Source organism: Toxotes jaculatrix, chromosome 9 (genome assembly GCF_017976425.1).
Source record: "Toxotes jaculatrix isolate fToxJac2 chromosome 9, fToxJac2.pri, whole genome shotgun sequence".
Taxonomy (NCBI): Eukaryota; Metazoa; Chordata; class Actinopteri; family Toxotidae; genus Toxotes; species Toxotes jaculatrix.
The window spans coordinates 3,145,586-3,165,079 of NC_054402.1; the positions used below are offsets into that span (position 1 = coordinate 3,145,586).

At 43.0% G+C, this 19,494-nt stretch overlaps 3 protein-coding genes across 4 annotated transcripts; 2 read left to right on the plus strand and 1 right to left on the minus strand.

Moving 5' to 3' along the window:
• The first annotated feature begins 2,024 nt into the window (after positions 1-2,024).
• On the plus strand, positions 2,025-7,637 carry ppp5c (protein phosphatase 5, catalytic subunit). 2 transcript variants are annotated; one of them, XM_041047261.1, is made up of 13 exons: positions 2,025-2,129; positions 3,600-3,841; positions 4,552-4,699; positions 4,861-4,982; positions 5,087-5,152; positions 5,301-5,399; positions 5,561-5,666; positions 5,758-5,900; positions 6,097-6,184; positions 6,274-6,314; positions 6,419-6,597; positions 6,694-6,775; positions 6,899-7,637. In XM_041047261.1, exons 1-13 carry the CDS (start codon positions 2,033-2,035, stop codon positions 6,959-6,961), a joined length of 1,476 nt encoding a protein of 491 aa, XP_040903195.1. In that variant the 5' UTR covers positions 2,025-2,032; the 3' UTR covers positions 6,962-7,637. The 2 variants fall into 2 exon arrangements, with proteins under 2 accessions (XP_040903195.1, XP_040903196.1); XM_041047262.1 differs by lacking the exon at positions 2,025-2,129 and adding an exon at positions 3,267-3,386.
• A 1,769-nt stretch (positions 7,638-9,406) lies between these two features.
• LOC121187715 (THAP domain-containing protein 5-like) lies at positions 9,407-13,131 on the plus strand. Its single transcript, XM_041047099.1, has 5 exons — positions 9,407-9,545; positions 11,001-11,184; positions 11,319-12,130; positions 12,375-12,561; positions 12,694-13,131. The coding sequence occupies exons 1-5, from the start codon at positions 9,472-9,474 to the stop codon at positions 12,811-12,813; spliced, it is 1,377 nt and encodes a 458-aa protein (XP_040903033.1). The 5' UTR covers positions 9,407-9,471; the 3' UTR covers positions 12,814-13,131.
• A 944-nt stretch (positions 13,132-14,075) lies between these two features.
• LOC121187245 (gastric inhibitory polypeptide receptor-like) lies at positions 14,076-17,779 on the minus strand. Its single transcript, XM_041046421.1, has 14 exons — positions 17,729-17,779; positions 17,475-17,571; positions 17,169-17,276; positions 16,978-17,090; positions 16,747-16,853; positions 16,356-16,509; positions 15,904-16,063; positions 15,726-15,786; positions 15,319-15,388; positions 15,058-15,146; positions 14,806-14,944; positions 14,654-14,695; positions 14,301-14,393; positions 14,076-14,213 (listed from the first exon to the last, which is right to left on the minus strand). The coding sequence occupies exons 1-14, from the start codon at positions 17,777-17,779 to the stop codon at positions 14,076-14,078; spliced, it is 1,422 nt and encodes a 473-aa protein (XP_040902355.1).
• Positions 17,780-19,494: the final 1,715 nt, after the last annotated feature.

Genomic DNA, 19,494 nt, shown 5'->3' on the forward strand with positions numbered 1-19,494 from the left:
GGACAGAGGGGAGCAGCGGACAGGAAACGAGCCTCTGTCGCAATTTCAGCTTCTACAAAACACTGGCAGAGTCTAACATGATGTAGTAGTGGCGTAATAGACTAAAAGGGGTTGTTCAAAATACTATGCAATGGTTAAACATGCTACAGGATAATAAATAGCGAGAAGGTCTGGATCAGGCCTATGTAACATATACTCCACTCGCTCTGAGGCCTCATTCACTGGCTCGTGGCCCTGGAATGTCACTCACATTCTCCCTGACCTTCATCTGTCTCTTTCTCTGGTTGCTCGTATATCTCTGCGCTCCTCCATTTGTGTTTGTTTTAACTTTCTCAGGACCCCTCCAAAGCCCACGCTCATGCATCGTACACCCAAGAGGACAGCAATTTTCCTCCTCCGTGCTCCTAGCGAGCCAGATTTTCTCTACCTCTCTCCCTCCCACACTGTCTCTCCCACTCACTGTCTGCGTTTACTCTCATGTGGGGCTGAGGTTGTAACGTCAGCTAGTTCTCAGTCAATCTCATCATGTTTTTTTTTTTTTTCTTTCTCCCTCCCTGAAGTGCTGTGCTACTAGTAAAACCATCACAGAACTAGACGTGTTACAGCTCAGACAAAGAGGCGAGTCATAAGCATTATAGCTAAGAGAAAGTGAACTCACACTCGGGGTTAGTAAGCGTTTGACAGGGGTCACAGTGAGTCACCCAACTGTTTGGCCTCTTACTCTTCACTGCGGGATGTCGCTTGTGAGTCAGGGCCACAGACTGGACTGAGCTGTATCCTCCGTGTCACAGGCTCTTGTGCGTCTCGTATTCTGTTGAACTTCTAACCCTAACCATCTAAAACCCAAACACACCAAACCACAAACCAATTTCTCAAAGGGTTGACTTTTCCTTTCTGGTCCATAAGACAGATGTCCCTTTCCAGACTTCACTGCCCCACAAAACTTTCTGACGACAGACCGTGTAGAGTCTGTGGGAGTGGAAAGGTGTTTCAGCTTGGATGTGTTTTTGCTTAAGGTTGCGTGATGTTTTTGCAAAGCAGTTGTGTGAGGCTGGGGTGCGTCAGATGGCATGTGTGAGTGAGTAAAGTTGTGGAGATGTGCACCTGTGCCATATTTGTCCCCTCGTTGCTGTATCTGAGGTTTGCCGGAGGCCTTCATTGCTGTGGTCAGATGGCAGGAAACTTCAACATCCTGAAGCCTGAAGGCATCTGGAGTGTGGGGCTGGCCTTCTACTTCTGCACTTTAATTAGTTGGAAATTATTTTTGCTTTTGCTTAAGTATTGCTTTTAAGTCAAAAAGGTCCAGGCTTGGGGGCAGGCTATTTCGAAATATTCAAATCACAAAACTTTTGGCTTGGACATGAATCATTTATCTAATCTTTGACTAATGATTCTGTTGTAACTCATTACTCAACATCTGCGCATTTTTCTGGTTAACCTCACATTAATGTACTTCCCTTAATCAGAAGTCTTATTGTTGCCTAAAAACCCAACTGGTTATGCCGCCCAGTTTCACGAGTACTTCATGGGAAGGTCTACACTGACCCCCGCTGGTTAATAAACTAAAAGAACTCAAAGGGACACTGCCTACATTTAGTTTTGAAGTGACATTGCCAGTGTCTCTCACATACACATTTTTATGTGAACTAATGGATTTTTATCTCAGGCATTAAAACCTCAACATGAATTAACAACGCAAACACAAAGCTTAGATTTTACCCTGGTGTATTATTATTTTAGTTTTTTTTTTAATAATTAAGAAAGACTCAACTAAATTTTTCTTCTTCTTCTTCTTGTTTAGGCCTTTTTTGTCTTTATAACAGTATAAGTTGTATTTTCCAAGTAATAAACATTTTAACAACACAGCAGCTCATAACATAATAAATTACCATTTTCATAGCACTGAAAAATATTTTTGACGTTTCTCATATATTTTGATGTAACCTCCGTCCTGCAGCAAAATTTTTTTCGATTTAAAGTTAAAAAAAAAAAAAAAAAAAAAGACTTTACGACCTTTACGACCGTCCAGTCAATGGCGCACGTCTCTGAAAACGGCAGTGAGAAGAAGATGGCGGAGGGAGGTAATGATGCAGAGCTACTCAAGGAGAAGGCGAATAAGTATTTTAAAGGTAAGTTTGCAGACCTGTCAAGTCGGTGGCTTTTGCCAGCGGGCTGTAACAGATAAAGACGCGACCACTAACCACGGGAGGACGTGACTGTGTCGCAACACGCTCCAGCCGGTTGCTAATGTTAAGCTAAGCTAACGCCGCCGGGAAAGCATGCTAGCTGTAAACCCCATTCATTGGATTAGCAGGTTCAGCTAACGTTACAGCTTCGATGTTAACTCATGCTTCCGCCCGCGTCTTGTGTCTGTGCCCTTTGCTGAGATTTTGGTGCCGTCTCTGGTTTGTTCGGCAGTGACCGTTTTGATTTTATTTAGTGGTGATTTCAGGTTCAGGTGTGTGTTTTTATGTGAGGTTCAGTTACAACGACTAGAATATTCTGTTAGCAAACGACGCGTGTGAGCAGCAGCAAGGCTCTTTTTATGTTCGCTGTTGTATTGGGCACTGTATGGCTGTTTGCTACTGCAAATACATTTTAAATTACTTGTATACGTTCTTATTAGACGGTAGTTAATTTTGTAAGGGGGTCACTAAATGTTAGTTGTCACGCTTCCCTCGCATTTTGGCCCAAGAAACTGTTTAGTTTGACTGAGAAGCATCGATCACTAAAGTCAAGTGCTCTGCCTTTAGTTCTTTGTAACCTAAGTACATTTCAGCCGCCTGTTCTCCCTAATACAAACGACTAAAGTTTGCCGGCGTTAGGTTATAGAGGGCACGTTTCTGACATGCTTCCTGTGCGTTGAAGTTTGGGGTTTCTGGAGGCCTGCGCACTACCGGGGCTCACAGCGTGATGAGTCAGAGCAGATGTAAGGGAAAGAGGCTGTCTGTTGTAGGATGAGCAGGATTATTTCCTTCTGTCTGGTCTGAGGTGTCGTGCACTAAATAATCAACAGGACACGGTTAGATATTTACTCATAATCACGCTGAGAAAAGGCAATTTGAATGTGCCCTCACCTATCCCACTATAAAACCTATTTTTTTTATTATTAAGTGAAGCATATTGTTGATATAGTTTTTTTTTTAATTTAGAGGTGCTAGTAAGGTTTATCCTCATTATTGTCTCTGTGTATAATTTTCTGGGTGAATACTATGCTAAGTATTGTATACATACGATTTCAAACATAGAATGACAGACACAGACTAACAGAGCCCAAAGTGATGACTTCATTTAGCTCATTTTGTCTCAGTGTGGAAAATCTAAATGTTCTAATTTGGAAATGAGAAAAAGCAGATCTACAGAGGCTGTGACCAGGAAATGTTTTGGTACTTTTACTTGAAATACGACTAAAAGATAATTTAAAGTCTGACTTTCTGTGTATTACTTATCACTTGATTGACTAATCAAGTATCACCCCAGTAGGAAATAGATAATAAACTTGTGCTGCCTGCAGCGTGTTTGTGTGACACTTTTATAGGAACTTTATAGAACCACAAGCTCCGTGTTTTTCCAGTGAAGATGTGTCATTTGTTTTTCAGAGAAAGACTATGAAAACGCTATCAAGTACTACACAGAGGCCCTGGAGCTCAATCCATCCAATGCCATCTACTACAGCAATCGAAGCCTGGCATACCTACGCACAGAGTGCTATGGCTATGCCCTGGCGGATGCTACGAAGGCCCTGGAGATAGACAAAAACTACATCAAGGGATATTACCGCCGTGCCACCTCCAACATGGCATTGGGCAAGTTTAAGGCTGCACTTAAGGACTACGAGACGGTAAGAAATACAGCATCTTTGGCTCTCAGTAGCAGCATGCTTTCAGCTGCCATGCAGTCTGAACTGAGAACATACAGGATATGAACAATCTGCTGAGTATAACAAAATGTTTTTCCCCTTATTTTTCTCAAAAGAAGGAGCTCTACAGCTCCATCTGCTGATCTGAGTTACGCTCTTCATGTTGCCTTAACAGCTCAAAATAGGGATTATCCCTAAAGCCAGTCATGATGCCAATTAGATCCAGTGTAAAGGCGCTCATACCACAGCTAATTTGGTGTCTATTGTTGTTCATGCTGTTCTCATAACAAGCAATGTCAGTAGTATACCAGGGCTGTGACAACAAAGACCTCTAAAGCTCAGCCATAGTCATAGCAATTTATTGCACAAACTAGACCAAGCACCATGACAACAGAAGATGAGAGTTAATGCTTATGAGGCTGTGAGAGACTGGAGTTAGATTCTGCTCATACAGTCATGTGACTGCGAGTAGTTTACATGTTGCACATTTACGCAGAGTAAATTATTTTTCATTCAGCAGAAACAGTTTGCTTAATTAAGAAATTTGATCCTTGATTTTACTTTTATTACCATTTACGCTCGGCTCACTGCAGCTGCGCTGAGCGAATGTCCTTATGTCTGCCTCGGTCTTAATGCCTGTTAATGATTTGCCAGCGTGTTTAATTTATGTCTTTTCCCCGTTCTGATGATAGGTAGTAAGGGTTCGACCAAATGACAAGGATGCAAGGATGAAGTATCAGGAATGTAACAAGATTGTGAAACAGAAGGCTTTTGAGAGAGCCATTGCCAGCGATGAGACAAAAAGATCAGTTGTTGACTCTCTGGACATTGAGAACATGAGTAAGTTTCCTTTGTTATGGGGCAAATATTAAAAAAATGTCTGTGAACATAATGTTGCATGTGAAACAGGAACTAAGGATAAAAAAAATGCAGTGGTATGAACTATTGGATTCTTTGCTTCTGGATTTTTCATCTGAAATTAAGATGAGCTTGTATTTCAGCGATTGAGGACGACTATGTGGGCCCCAAACTTGAAGATGGGAAGGTCACATTGGCGTTCATGAAGGAGATGATGGATTGGTTCAAAGACCAGAAGAAACTGCACAGAAAGTGTGCTTATCAGGTAAACAAGTCAGGTTTGTTCATATGAAACACAGCACACTCACTGAGGGGAAGCTTACCTGAACCTGTAACTAAACTCTCTCTTGTTTTGTTAAACTCTTTCAGATTTTGGTGCAAGTTAAAGACGTTCTATCAAAACTACCAAGTCTCGTTGAAATCGCATTAAAAGAGGTGAGGACTGTGAATACAATCACTTGTGGTGTGCCTGTAATAGGACTACAGAAAATAAAACATAAAGGTTCTGTGTACAAATGTTATTTTTCAGCCATCTTTTTTTTTTTTGTTCAGTCTGAAGTTGTTCTGTTTCTCTTTGCCACAGACAGAAAAAATAACTATTTGTGGTGACACCCACGGGCAATACTACGATCTCCTCAACATCTTCAAGCTGAACGGCTTACCTTCAGAGACCAACCCTTATGTATCCTTTCATTTTTTCACACAGTCACACATCGGGTTTTAAATTTCTGCTCACTGTAGTTATCCTACGCGTTTGTACTGTTCTGTGTCTAATATGTCAACAAGAGCCACAAGTCTCAAATCCAGAACTAGTGCGTCATAGTGCTTAACCACAGAATTCAGCTGTTCAATGGTGACTTTGTGGATCGCGGCTCTTTCTCTGTTGAGGTCATTCTTACCCTCTTTGGCTTCAAGCTGCTCTTCCCCGACAACTTCCACTTGCTTAGGGGTGAGAACATTCATGGCAAAACTTTGTACTAACTTATAAAGTTGTTTAAACAGGACTATACAAGATACAATAACCGAGTTTGTCCCTGCAGGAAACCATGAGACGGACAATATGAACCAGATGTATGGATTTGAAGGGGAGGTCAAGGCCAAGTACACAGCCCAGATGTTCCAGCTGTTCAGCGAGGTCTTCCAGTGGCTGCCTCTTGCTCAGTGTATCAACAGCAAAGTACTGGTAAGCAGCGGTGGTGTGAGCTGAAAGCCATCGAAGGGCTGTGCAGCTAATGTTGTTGTTGTTCACGAGGACGCTGCTCTTCGTACGCGGGTATCCGGAGTTGACTGCAGTTGTTATAAACGGTTTTTGCGGTCTGCAGTGGTTTGATGTTGAAGTACTGTTGCACACACAGTCCTTATGAAATTCTCCATCTCAGGTCATGCATGGGGGGCTGTTCAGCGAAGACGGCGTCACATTGGATGACCTCAGGAAGATTGACAGGAACAGACAGCCTCCAGACTCAGGTAGGGTCAGACTCCACATGCATCGTCGATTTAAAACTGGCTGAAATCATCTTTAGAGATGATCATCTTCACCTTCCTCCACTTCACAGGTCCCATGTGTGACCTCCTCTGGTCAGATCCACAGCCTCAGGTTAGTTCCCGCCCACCTAATACCTCGGAGCGACATTGAATGCGCCTCTGTCCTGGATTAAGAATTAGTCTGACCGCTTAACTCTCCCTCTCTCCCTCATCCAGAACGGCCGGTCGATCAGCAAGCGAGGCGTCAGTTGTCAGTTTGGGCCAGATGTGACGGAGCGCTTCCTGGATCAGAACAAACTGGACTTCATCGTGCGCAGTCATGAGGTCAAAGCTGAGGGCTACGAGGTCACTCACTCAGGGAAGTGCATCACCGTGTTCTCAGCGCCCAACTACTGGTACGTAAACATGGCCGCCAACTTCAAAGTGTTGAGTCAGCTGTTTGTGTAGCTTTACTCTAACTGTTGTGCGTTGTTTTCTGCGTCCTCCCCCAGTGACCAGATGGGAAACAAAGGAGCGTATATCCACCTCAGGGGATCAGACCTCAAGCCAGAATTTCACCAGTTCACTGCTGTGGTCAGTATCCTGTGCTCTGGAGTGTAATATTCACCCTAATTGTTTTGGGAAATAATAATAATCTTTTAAAAAGCATGTTGAAGTGCGATCTAATGCTTTTCTTCCTCTCGTTGTCTTTTACAGCCTCATCCGAATGTCAAGCCCATGGCATATGCCAACACGCTAATGCAGTTGGGGATGATGTAGAGGCCACGCAACTCTGTCTGTGACACTGATGACCTCCATCTGACCCGAACCATCCCAGCCACCTCACTCCCTCCAGTGCTCTCATCCATGCTTAGCCTAAGGGATCCCTTTCCCCCCGACAAACTTCCGCTAGTTGTTGCAGAAAACGTGTGGTGTAGTCCAGATGGGAAGAGATCACTTAGACCAGACAAGCCCGCTCCAGAACTGGGCACGTCCTTTCGTGTTATCGGTTAAAACTGGAAAACCCCCATTTCCACTGTCCATTTTTCCCCCGCGCTTGTGTTCCATCACTGGGTAAAGAAACCAGTCTCCCTGGAGACGCTTGGTTTTTAAACATAAGTTACTCTCAGCAGATGGGATCAAATAGATGGTATGTACCAAAGATCTGTGATGAAAATGATTGTTCAGTTTTTACAAGGAGCATCTTGTGACTCTGAAGCCTAGCATTGTATTGTTGGCCTGTGTACACAGCTTAGAGCATTGCAAACTGGGTTAAGAGCAGCACGTCAATCAGTGTTTTCGCAAACCATCCCACAGTATGTCAGTCAGTTTGTTTTTTTTTTAATTTTACAGGAATACAAAATATGATTACATGTATGATCCCAGTCCAAAAAAAAAAAAAAAAAAAAAGAGATCGATTGTCTCTGGGTACACTCTTAAAGGTGCTGTTTGCCATTAGTGGTGTATTTTAGCTGGTTCAGTCATGTAGCTGGTAACATTTATTTTGCACTGCTGCACTGCTTCCTGTTGAGGAAGATACGGCTGCTCTCCATGTTTTCATCCTTGACCGTCATTGTGCCACTCACCCGGCAGCTCCCGCACAGTCTACTCTCCAAAATAGCTCTGGTGTAAGGCGAACACTGATGGCACTTGATTACCGGTGACTTATTTTACCCCCCCCCTTTACGTGGATGTCCTCAGTACACAAACGTCCAAAATGCAATCCCGTCTCGAAACGCACAGCTGCATTGTCCAATGGCCCTCAACTTTTTAGACAAATACACTGATGTGTATGTATATATACTGTATCATTTAAAGATTCCGTGTAATGTTTGGAGAAAATTATTGAATAAAAAAAAAAATCCAGTCCTGTGATTTTAGAAACAAGCTGCTGTCTTTCTTTATGTCAGTCAAGATTGCCTGTGCCTTTGTTGTAACGCAGTTTCAACAACAACAATGTAAAAACAGTAAACAAGTACCTCATGTCGTTTCGTTACACTCAGAGCCCTACACGCTTACTACGCAAGTTACGTAGGACCCCGCAAATTACGCAAGGGCCACGCCTCCCCCCTCGTGTCAGCGCCGATGTCTGTGGTTACGACTTCGATGAGAGGATGCTGCGGAACGAAAAGAGGAAAAAGACTCCATGAGAGTGAACTGCGGGATCAGCAGTCAGGTAAACTGGGGTTCCCTTCAGGTCTGATGTCTGTAAATAACAGTACGGCGGATTAGAGCAGGGGTCGCCGGTCTCTTGGTCTGTCTGTCCTGCTTTCCTGCCACTTCCAGGGCTGTTTGACAGAAGTGAGAGTGAAGTACAGCTGTTTATTACGTTTGAGAAACGCAAACAGGCAACGGTGTTTAAAAACTGCAGCTTGCAAAACAAGATGACCATCAATCAATCAATTAATCCGAATTTATTTAATTTAAATGTAATTTAATTTATGCAATTTCCCCACTGAGGGACTAATAAAGGATTCTCTTATTTATATAGCACTTTTTATACAAACACACTGTAACACAAAGTGGTTTACGCAAATCAGTCAAGTCTTTCAGTCGTTAAGGTTTAATTAGAAAGCAACGGATTGACATTATATATTGACTGAATTTAAAATGTTGATTAGCTGGGCATACTGCACAATATGGACGCGCATCTCTCAGTAAATAATAATCAAGTATTCAGCCAAGTCATAGTATAAATAGTTATTTGTTTAATGTATAAAAGGAAATGTGTTGGAGCCAGAAGCAGCTGATTAAATAATTATTGTTGTTGTTATCTATAACAGGTGCTGTGCCGTAGTTTGTCGGTGGAGGACAAATGACCAGACAGCAGAGACAAAGTCCAGTGTTGAATTTATTTATACGTTTTATGTTTTGTACAATTTCTTATTTATGTTCATGTTAATATTCACTTATCTTAAGATTCAGAATGATGGAGCACAGTGTTTTGAAGGAGGGAGGGTTGTAGTGGGAGCGCTGGGGTGCCACGCGGTTGTGACTGAGAAATTCATTTCCCAGTAAGCAGAGTTTACTGGGAAGTGTTTACTGGGGGGGATCCCTTAGCGTAGGTCCCCGGGGAGGTCAGGACCTGTGACTCTGTGTACAGTCATTGGTCAGGACTCAACAACTCACAACACGAGAGCCGCGTTCTTTTCGTCGCATTCGTTTGACGTCACGAGCCCGAAAACAGCTGATCGTCGTTCGTCAACTATGCGCCACAAGTTGACAACACACGGCACGAGTTTCACCTTGCTGGACACCGAGGCAGCAGCACCCGACAGCACCGACCTGAGATGCCGAAATACTGTTCGGTTCCGAACTGTAAGAATGACTCCGGGAACCGTAACGACAGGAAAAGCTTCTACAAGTAAGACGGTGATGTTTTTAAAAAGTGGTTTAGCAAGCTAAGCTAGCTGCTCAGGTACTGCTGCTGGAGGCGTGATCTAACTTTGAGAAACAATCTTTCACGACGTCGATTTTTTAAAACAATATTTTCGCCGAATGAAATAAGGAAATTAATCGCTGGAGTCGTGTAATATTGGCATCTTTTCCCGCCGCTTTAAGATGACGTGCTAAGTTTGTGTCTTCGTGCTTCGATCCGTGAGAAAGTCTGAGTCCTGGTTCAAGTCCTGATTTTTTTTCCAGGGAAATTCACCAGACACTCTCAGCTGGCAGTTTATTAGGTGCACTAAGCCAAAATGCAGTGTAATGCAAATGTCATGGAGTAAATCCTGCTTCCAAGAAGATTATAATCAGGTTTTATTGCAAATTATTTCAGAGAGCTGTTGGTCATTTTGGAGGCTGCGATTTGTGGTGGTGGTGTTTCTGCTATTTTGTCCATCCCATTTATTTAACATAAAATAAAATAACATAACATAACAGAAACACCGCTAGATGGACCTAATAAACTGCGAACTGAATGTATTTTACATGTCAGTTTTTGGAAATGTGTAGTCGAGCTTTACTTTGTGGATCTGAGCCACGCGATCCGTAACAGGAAGTCAGAGTGTAGGGATGATGTCATCTAAATCCTGGAGGTGGAGCTGCTGGGACAATATGACAAAACCTTTAAAACCGTCCTCAAAGTGTCCAGAGCAACAGAGACCTGTCCAGAACAGTCGAGTCAAGACAGATTTTATGGGAAGAGGTGTTCTGATGCTTATCTTTCAGTCTGCTACCTCACTGACTGCACTCACAAGCTATGGCTGGCTAGCTCCTTCGCTAACATAGCACATAGATGTGATAAGCATGAGTGACACGGCGGTTGTAATGGACAGGGTTATGTTGGAGTTAAATGGAAAAGAGCTGAATATGTGATGACACCATTTTTAAATCATCACAGATTGTGTTCTGTTAAAAGACGTCATGTCAGTGCATATCAGACAGCATATACGCTGATATCAGTCTGTCTGTGATAGGCCAATAACAGCTGATAAAATCCACAGTGCAGTGGCCAAGCTCTGCGGGAACTATGAGGGTTGGAACTTTGTTGAATTTGAACAGTATCATCTCATTCTAATATTCTGCCAACACCACACAAAATACTAGGAACAATATTGCATTACACTCTGTGCTGTGATGTTACAAGCCAAAATGTGATGAGTCCACAGAGTCAGTCGGTTACCCGACCGCAGCGTCAGTTTTCATGCTCAGATTTCCAGCTTTGAGAAGCATTTTTTTTAATGTTTATGGACACTGACTTTACTGTCAGCTTCTTCAAACAAACACAGCTTAAATGATATTTTTTTCTGTGTCTTATTTGATATGAAACAACTGACAGTGTGCCCAGTATCTCACATTTGTAGTTATTCTTATATTTTAGGTTCCCTCTACAAGACCCGGTCCGGCTGCAGCAGTGGCTGAGGAACATGGGGCGTGAGAGCTGGATGCCCTCTCGACATCAGTATATTTGCCATGAACATTTTGCTCCTTCGTGCTTCAAGGTGCGATGGGGGATCCGTTACCTTGAGAGCGATGCTGTGCCCACAGTATTCCAGGAGGCCGAGGTAAAGCGGCATGAAAGACGCGCACGTTTATTTCCTAAATTGATTATTTTGACCACTTCTGATGACATTTCTGAAGTCAGCAGGAAAGTGTTCACAGCTGCTTTTGATAAACACACACTTCTGCTTCTTTCTAGAAACGAAAAGCCACGGATCACAGCGACAGAAGGCCAAAAAGGCTTCGAGCTAACAGCAACCAAAGCATGATGGTGTCAGATGACAGGACGGTGGCCGTTGAAGCTGTCGAGATGGAAAGCACATTGCACACAGTGCACCTGTATGAGATCACTGTCGACCCAACGCAGCAGGGTGAAACCAGCCTGGTGGAGTCGAGTGATGTTGGGGGATCGCACTGTTCTCTCCAGGCAGACCCGAACACGCTGGCATCAGTGGACGGATTCGAAACGGGGGCAAATTTCCCACTAACCTTATTCCAGGCCGTGGATGATCTAAGTAACAGTGGAGGAAACACAGAGGTGGTAGTGATGTCTGAATGCTCTGCTGGTGAAGGGCAAGATGAGCTTGTGAATGGAATTGCTGCTGCCATTTTAACTCAGGGCCACGGACTGGTCATGAATGACTCCACACTTGGCTGCACAGATGAGGCCTCTCTCTGTGTTGAAGACGTGACTTGTACCACAGAGGAGTTCTTAGATGTCCAGGAAGGCCGTGAAACTCAAGTCATCGCCTACTTTGAGACGATACCAAATGTTTTACCCAGTGAAACCTCTACCCAGTTCACCTTCTCCCCGGACACAGTGCTGTCATCTGCCCTGAGCTCCAAGCCCATCACGTCCACGCTGCCTATAGTGTCTAAACACGTTCCACCTTCCCCCACGTCCCTGGTCCTCACTGTGGAAAGACTGGACACAGACGGGGGAGAGGGGGATGATGGCATGTCAGAGGAGGACAGCACTGAACAGCAGGATCACCAGCTGGAGGAGCACTGGTGAGCGCTGATTCAGAATTTCAAAGAGACGTCTGTATTTTTTACTCAGGGAAAATTAATAAATATTTATTCCAGTGAGACCAAAGGTGCTGACCACAGGGTTTGGGCTTTAAAGTGGGAACAGAGTTAAGTTGCCAGTCTTAGATGCCAACTTGTGTAAAGATGCAGCAAAGAGTCAATGACTAAATCTCAGTTTTTACAGTCTCTTTATATATATATGTATTTTTCTTTTTTACATGAACAGCTACCATAAGAACAGTCTGAGTAAGGAGCAGCTGGAGGCGATTGTGACTGAGCTGCAGAAGAAGGTGAAAGTGCTGCAGCAGCGACACCGCCGACACCTGGAGAAACTTCTGGGCCTGGAGAACACGGTCAGCCAGCTGAGACAGAGCAACCTGCTGAATGAAGAGCGACTGCAGCTGCTCGAGAGGGTACCGACTTAAATTACGTCCACAGTTATTTTAAACTTAACTCAAGTTTCCTTTGTAGGTTTTTTTTCTAAAATGCCAGTGGGAGTTATAAAATTCTAGTGCAGTGCATTGATTTTTGTTGTTTCCCCGTAGGCTTACATACAGACCAGTGCAGCAGTGTCCGACGCTGGTGAGACTGTGGCCATTATATACGAAGAGGACGATGCTGCGTACTTGTATACGTCACTGAACGACACAGAGGAAAAGCTGTGATGCCTGACTGACTGTGGACATCCCAGCTGTGTGTCTGTCTGCTGCCCATCGTGCCAAAAAAATAACTGACATGGCTGATGCTGTTAAAAACAAAATGCTACCTAATGTTTGTTTTTTTTTTTTTAAAAATGATTCAACAGAATAAGATCTGTGTATGAAATGTGGCAGTGTGGTGTTGGATCTGCTGTGAGCTTTGCACAAATAGGGATGATTAATATGGGACAATGTTGAATGTGTTTTATAAGGGTTTCACCTCTACCCCACCCCTCCTTCAACCAGTTTCTGTTTGATATATTAAAGTATTTTTGTTTGTGATAATGTACGCGTAGGTTTGTGTTTCATTTCCGTAGTTGCTATAAATCTCTTGAACCAGAGATTGTACAAACAAGTGCAGGCACATGAGAAGAGGTTTGATTTAATCACCAGTGACAGATGTGACACGTTCTCTTTCAGTAGCACAACGGAAAAAAGGAACTGATACAGCCGTCACACCCTGTTCTGTGACAGTAAGTTCGTGACCAGCTGCAGGATTACCAGGACTGAAACCAGGTAGTTCAAACCCCTATTTCCAGGTAACACTGCACTAACAGTATTTATAAGTTTTTTCAGGTAATTTAGATATTCATGTTGTAGCTGTAAAAACCTGTGTATTTTCTGCACAGTATTTTTCTAATTCAGTTCTACAAGAATGAATTTGTATCTAACAGGCTTACTGAGACACCTGGATGACTTTGAGGACTAAAACCAGGACAGATCATTTTACTTAGCTCCACTTTGGAGATCTGAGGTAGTTCTGGAGCAAAATTATCCAGATTTTGCCATAAAACTGCTTCTTGTCTTAATTTTTGTAGTCGTTTCTTTTCCTCTAATGGTGTTCTCTCTGTGTCTCCACTAGGTGGCAGTAGAGGCAGCTGTATAATACTGTTAATTTCATCTGGATTACAGGAAACTTAAATTGAGGTGACCCTGCCTGCACGTCAGTAACCTTTACTGTTTACATTTCATTACTGAAACAGGGATTTAATACAGTTGAAGCCGATTAAAATAAGACTTTGTTAGATTTTGAATAGACTTTTGTAAAACGGTGGGTATGGAAAAAATAATGCTGAGAGATTGAGAACACATTGAGCTAAGAAAGAACAGAAAAACAATCTGAAATCTAAACAAAATCTTTTCTGATTAATTCTACAAGCATAAGAGCAGATGATGGAGCATTAATCACCTCAGTTGGTTACTTAGTCTGACTGCCTTATACACATGTGTCAGAAGTAGCTTTCAGAGGACTTCTCTTCATCGTCTTCTCCTCTTCCTCCATCCTGTCCATGAGCAGAGATGCAGCAGTCGCTGTTCAGCTGTGTGGCTCCCAGCTGGTCCTGTTGGTTGGGGTGAGGAAGTGGGAGCTGAGGGAGAGGAGGAGCAGGTAGGTGAGGCGTGGCGGAAAGGCAGAAATCTGATTTGATTTGACAGGCTGCAGCACCGGTGCTCACCTGTGGGACGTCGCTGCCAGTGTTTCCCAGGTCACTCAGGTCAGACATCCCCATCTTCCACTTGTGCCATTTCTTCTTTATCTCAGCCTGTACCTGCAAGAACAAGATGATTTACTCTGAGAGGAAGAAGTAGGTTTACAATGATCAATAAATATATCAAACGCAGAAAAATGAGAAATGAACCAAAGAACAGACTCCTAATAACCGAGTACATCTCCTTCTGTTATTTCACAAGCATTTTATGTCAAGCCTCTGTAATTATGATGGACAGTACTGATGTGTACACATTCACTTTGTTATTCTCTAGTGTGCACACACTCACATACAAACACACTTGTTGGCATGCTGTTTACCTCCTTGTTGACAAAACAGTAAAGGATGGCTACAAGTAAACCCTGTGAAGACAGGACACGAGTCAGTGATGAACCATGAATATATATAATATATATCATTCATTTTGTAATGTTGCTTTTATGTGGGCAGATGTTTAAAGTCCTGACTGTACGTGAAAAGAGCTGAAAAAGAGTTGGAAAAACAGGGTGACATTTCGAAAGGTTCCCTCTGTGTGCTCGTCCCTCAACACCGCAAAGATCACTTCATGGATCCCCAGCAGCGGGATCAGGGTCAGGGTGGATTTGGCCAGTCTGGAGACACACACACACACACCTGTGTGTGACTTTCAGTTAAAGATAGGTTATCAAAGTGCTCACACAGGCTTTGTGCACCTCCACTCGTGTTATTTCTACTCTGATCTCACCTGAATTTGTAGTCAGTGCATCTCATCTGACGGGCTTTGAGTTTGGACACAAGGATCGCGATGATGCGGATAAAGATGAGGAAGTTCACCTGAAGAGATATAAAAGACACAGACCAGATGAGACAGAGACATTTATGTCGTCAGTCCTTGAGTGAAATGAGATGATCTGACAGCTCGGATCACACGTTCAGTTCAGCTGAGAGAATATTTCGTGCATCCTTGCAGCTTACAAGTGTTTCTGAGTGCCTGTGTGTACATTACCAGGATGGCGAGCAGGATGGGGGTGCGGATTATCCACCAGTGTGCCATGTTCTCGTTTTTCTCCCAACACCTGAAAACACATACACAAAAAATTAAGCAACAACACACAACATGTTAAGCTGAAAAACTAAAACACTGGATGAGGTGAAGGATGAAAGGACCCAAAGCCAAGTGGAACATCTGAAGAGGTGTTTTTTCTTTTTCTCAGCTTTCTTTTTCTTTTTTTATGCTTCATACATTACTGTCTGTATCCAGGCACCTCAGTGTGTGTTGTGTTGTTTATACTGTGCCATGGCCACAGAGCAAAACCGTGTAAACTCTACTGAAAGTGTGTGGGACAGGTGCGATGGAGATTAGGTGAAAAAATTAGCTCAAAATTTAGCGAAGAAGCAAAATTATAAACTCACTTTGTGTTTTCAAACAGGTAACGCACAATAATCCAAGGAATCACAAATAACATCGGGGTACCTGACACAAAACAGAAATCTGTCAGGACACAAAGTTCAGAACACAACAGCAGGTTAATTTACACGTGATGTGACATTTTCAGCAGCTCAGAGTGTGTGTGTGTGTGTGTGTCTGTACCCCAGCCTATGAGCAGGTAGCCGTAGAAGAAGTGGTTTTCAGGAAACGCCATCAGCACCAGCAGGTTGTGTAGATACAGGCCTTCAACCAGCAGCCAGTAGTAGTTGGCGCCCACACAGTAGTGCATCAGCACCTGAGCCACACGGCAGCCAGACAGTGCCTAATGTGTGTGTGTGTGTGTGTGTTTGCAGGACGAGATAACAGGTTGAAAGATCAGATATTAATGCTGAACATCAGCTGATGTGACTGATGCATTGTCTGTACTTGAAAACTGCTGTTTGACGCAAAAATGGCTGCAACAGGTTAGAAAATACATCCATCTACATTTTCTGTGAAGTGACGCCAATGCCATCATTCCTGAGTTGTTAACTAATCTCCTTCTCCCTCTCTCTCTTTCTCTTTCTCCCCGTTTGTTTGTTTTTGTGTGTGTGTGTGTGTGCGTGTGTCTGAACCTGGTCACTGAGGACTGCGGAGACGCTCCCGATGGGTCTAAACTCAGGAGTGTAACTGCTCAGCAGAGCGTCTTTGGTCAAGATGGAAACAGCTCGTAGAATGAACGACACAAACAAGTTGATGTGGATGAGGTTTCTGGTGCAGTGCAGCTTCCTGCAGACAGAGAAAGAGAAAAACATCTAAAAAAAACACTGTACACAAACATACTGGTTTTGGACATAGTGAGTTTGCAGTAATAATGAGGTTTACATAACTTTTTCTAAAGAAAGTAAAATAATGTTTTACAGTAAAGGAAAACAAAGATAAGGAGATAAAAATACGTTAAATTAAAGCGATTATAAGATGAGAAAGTGCAAAAGTAGAAAACAGATTGTAGAGATGTAGGCCTACCTGAAGACCAGCAGGACAATCAGAGCCAGAGACAGACTGGCTAAACTAACATAGTAACCCACTGTGTACATGACACTGAAGTAGGCAAAGGTCATCATATGCTTCTCCTGCGTGAAATACACAACCAAAGACACAAGAGTAGCTCGATACTGTGGATGTAAAGTTGATATTTAAAGTTTGCAGTACTTCATCCCAGAGCGTGTGTGTGTTTGTGTGTGTGTGTGTATACACCTGAGCGTCCTCTTGGCTGTTGCACTGAGAATTGTCCCTCCAGGTGCGGCTGGAGTTGCTGGTGGCCCACTGACCATCAGGGCCACACTCCCGCGTCACAAAGCCAGTACGCACTACACAAACACACAGCAGAGGCTGACACACACACTTCCTATCGCCTACAATAGTAATGTGTCTGTGTGATGTCTCACCTTGGTTGTACCACGGCAGGTACCATGGGCAGGGCACCCTGACTGTGGAGTTGGGCCGTCCGTCGGACCAGCAGGCGTACCTGTCAAACATACGACTACAGAACAGTCCTGTGCAGAGAAGCACAGAGAGAGCTCTGTTCACGTTCAGTGTACATCAGAGACAAACATATGTGTGAGTTTTAAAATGTTTAATGACTGTAGCTAAAATGTGGTGAAGGTCACCTGCACCTTCATTAATGGGAATCTAGTTTGATTCAGTATATTTATTTTAGCAGTGGAGTGGTTGTGTATTTTGGTGTGTGTCACCTTTGGGTGTGGGTTCTGTGCTCATCTGGATCAGGCATTCATTCCTGTAGCGGCTCCATTTTTCCATCGTTTCACTCAAATCCTTTCCTGAAACACACTACACACACACACACACACACACACACACTTTTTAAGCTAACATCAGTCAACACTTTATTTGAAGAAATTTGCACTTTTATTTTGATTATAGAAATATGAAGATGTGAGACTACACTGCACTGTTTGATGCGCCATCGTGTCTCTCCAGCACATACCACAGTCCTGTAGAGGAGGAAGAAGATGGTGCACGTGTCAGAAGCCTTCATCATTCGCCGCCTCAGAGCTCGAGAGGACACCACAGGGTCACTGAGAGGTCATGAGGAGGTCACCAAGCATCGAGTACAGGTCGAGGTAGGAGAACTTCCAAATAATTTATCCACTCTGCGCTGTACGAGCTGAAAATACAGAAATACTTAACTCCACTTAACAGGTGGAGGAAACTCCACCTGTTAAGTGGATGAGAGAAAGTTAGGTTTATATGTAGTGTTGATTCATAAGAGAGACAGGGAGTCAAAGGGAGATCGTAAAACATCAACTGTATAAAAGGTTTTAAATAATATATTACATTATGTGATTTATAACAGAGACTGGATTTGCTCTGAGCTACTCGATGACGAAAACAGGACAAGGTTCAAATTTAGACAGAAAGTTTCAGAAAATCAACTCTGAGGACACCGCTGTCTTCACGCATCTCTGCTGTGGATGTTTCACATGTTGGTCTTTTTCTTTCTGTCTCTGAATTAGTCTGAGTAAATGTCCATTGACCTGTGGAGATAATAAGGCCTTTTCCATTAGAATGAACGTCTTTCCATGTTTAACAAAGTCCAAATGTTCCATATTTCCTCTTAAATGAGACAACTCCCTCTACATTAGCCATCAATCTGTCACAAAGAGGGGAAATGTCTGTTACGTGAGGAGAGAGGAAAGAGCTGGAGACAGAAACATCTTAGTGCTCGTTGGAAGGACGGCACAAGCTAACCACATTTTCAAAGATTTGATGATGATCATTAAACTTGACTGAGAGACAACAGTGTGGGATGCAGGACATTTCAGAAAACAGTGAACTCGGACCAGGTGGGACAGTAAGCTGCTGGTGACAGCGTGACATCATGTCAGTGACACTGGCAGTGGGAGCATATGGTGTGTCTGTGTCTGCTCTGCTCATGTTATTCAGCCTGCACTGAGGTAGAGAAAGTGTGTGTCTTTAAAAAGTAATTAAAGTTTGTTTGAACAACTAAAGAACACTGGCAGCAGAAACTTCAACTTAATCAGCTCAATCAGATGCTCTGAGCGTTTCTGCAGAAAGGCAGTCTGTTGGACCTCCGCAGTCTGTGACATGCTTGTTTGGTGATGACTGAAATTTCTTTCTTAGGTTTTCTTTTCATTATTTTATTTCTCCTGAAGTACACACCTACAGCAAGTTTCTCTCAGTAACAGTAACAAATACTTTTTACATTTTAATTTTCTGATAAGCTAAAACAGTCATCTATAGTGACCAATGATCAGGTTATCAGAGCCTGTGACGATGTGTTAGAACACATCCAGTTATTATCTGATGAATCAAATGGTGATTAATTTAATATTATACAGTGAATTGTGTCTGATTTATGTTTTTTCTTTCTTCTAATTCCTCCAAATGGAGGTCAGAGGCCAGGGATCAGTGTGTGGCTGAGTGTGGACCACCATCACACCGACAGAGAACTTTAAAGAGAAACATCTACATCTGCTGTAATATGTTATCGATATGTTTTTTTAAAAATCTGTGAAATTACCAGAGGTTTGTTTTCTTGTTTACACTTGTTTGTGTCTTTGTTATATTATCATGCTATATCCTGATAAACAGTTATAATGAAAGATTCCCTGTTATCCTGGAAACGTCAATGGCCACAAAATATTCATCAAACCACGAGGCAAAGGCCGCGCGATGAGCGCGTGAAAGAGGAAACGTATATGTGCAGCTCACCTGAGAGATTCAGCAGAA

Coding starts and splice junctions, on each gene's coding strand:
- ppp5c (XM_041047261.1), top strand. CDS start 2,033: ATGGCGCACGTCTCTGAAAACGGCAGTGAGAAGAAGATGGCGGAGGGA. Junction 3,842..4,551: donor CACTTAAGGACTACGAGACG/GTAAGAAATACA, acceptor TTCTGATGATAG/GTAGTAAGGGTTCGACCAAA. Junction 5,153..5,300: donor TTGAAATCGCATTAAAAGAG/GTGAGGACTGTG, acceptor TCTTTGCCACAG/ACAGAAAAAATAACTATTTG.
- LOC121187715 (XM_041047099.1), top strand. CDS start 9,472: ATGCCGAAATACTGTTCGGTTCCGAACTGTAAGAATGACTCCGGGAAC. Junction 9,546..11,000: donor GACAGGAAAAGCTTCTACAA/GTAAGACGGTGA, acceptor CTTATATTTTAG/GTTCCCTCTACAAGACCCGG. Junction 12,131..12,374: donor CACCAGCTGGAGGAGCACTG/GTGAGCGCTGAT, acceptor TTACATGAACAG/CTACCATAAGAACAGTCTGA.
- LOC121187245 (XM_041046421.1), bottom strand. CDS start 17,779: ATGAAGGCTTCTGACACGTGCACCATCTTCTTCCTCCTCTACAGGACT. Junction 17,572..17,728: donor TCCTCCTCTACAGGACTGTG/GTATGTGCTGGA, acceptor GTGTGTGTGTAG/TGTGTTTCAGGAAAGGATTT. Junction 15,787..15,903: donor CTACCTGCTCATAGGCTGGG/GTACAGACACAC, acceptor GTTTTGTGTCAG/GTACCCCGATGTTATTTGTG.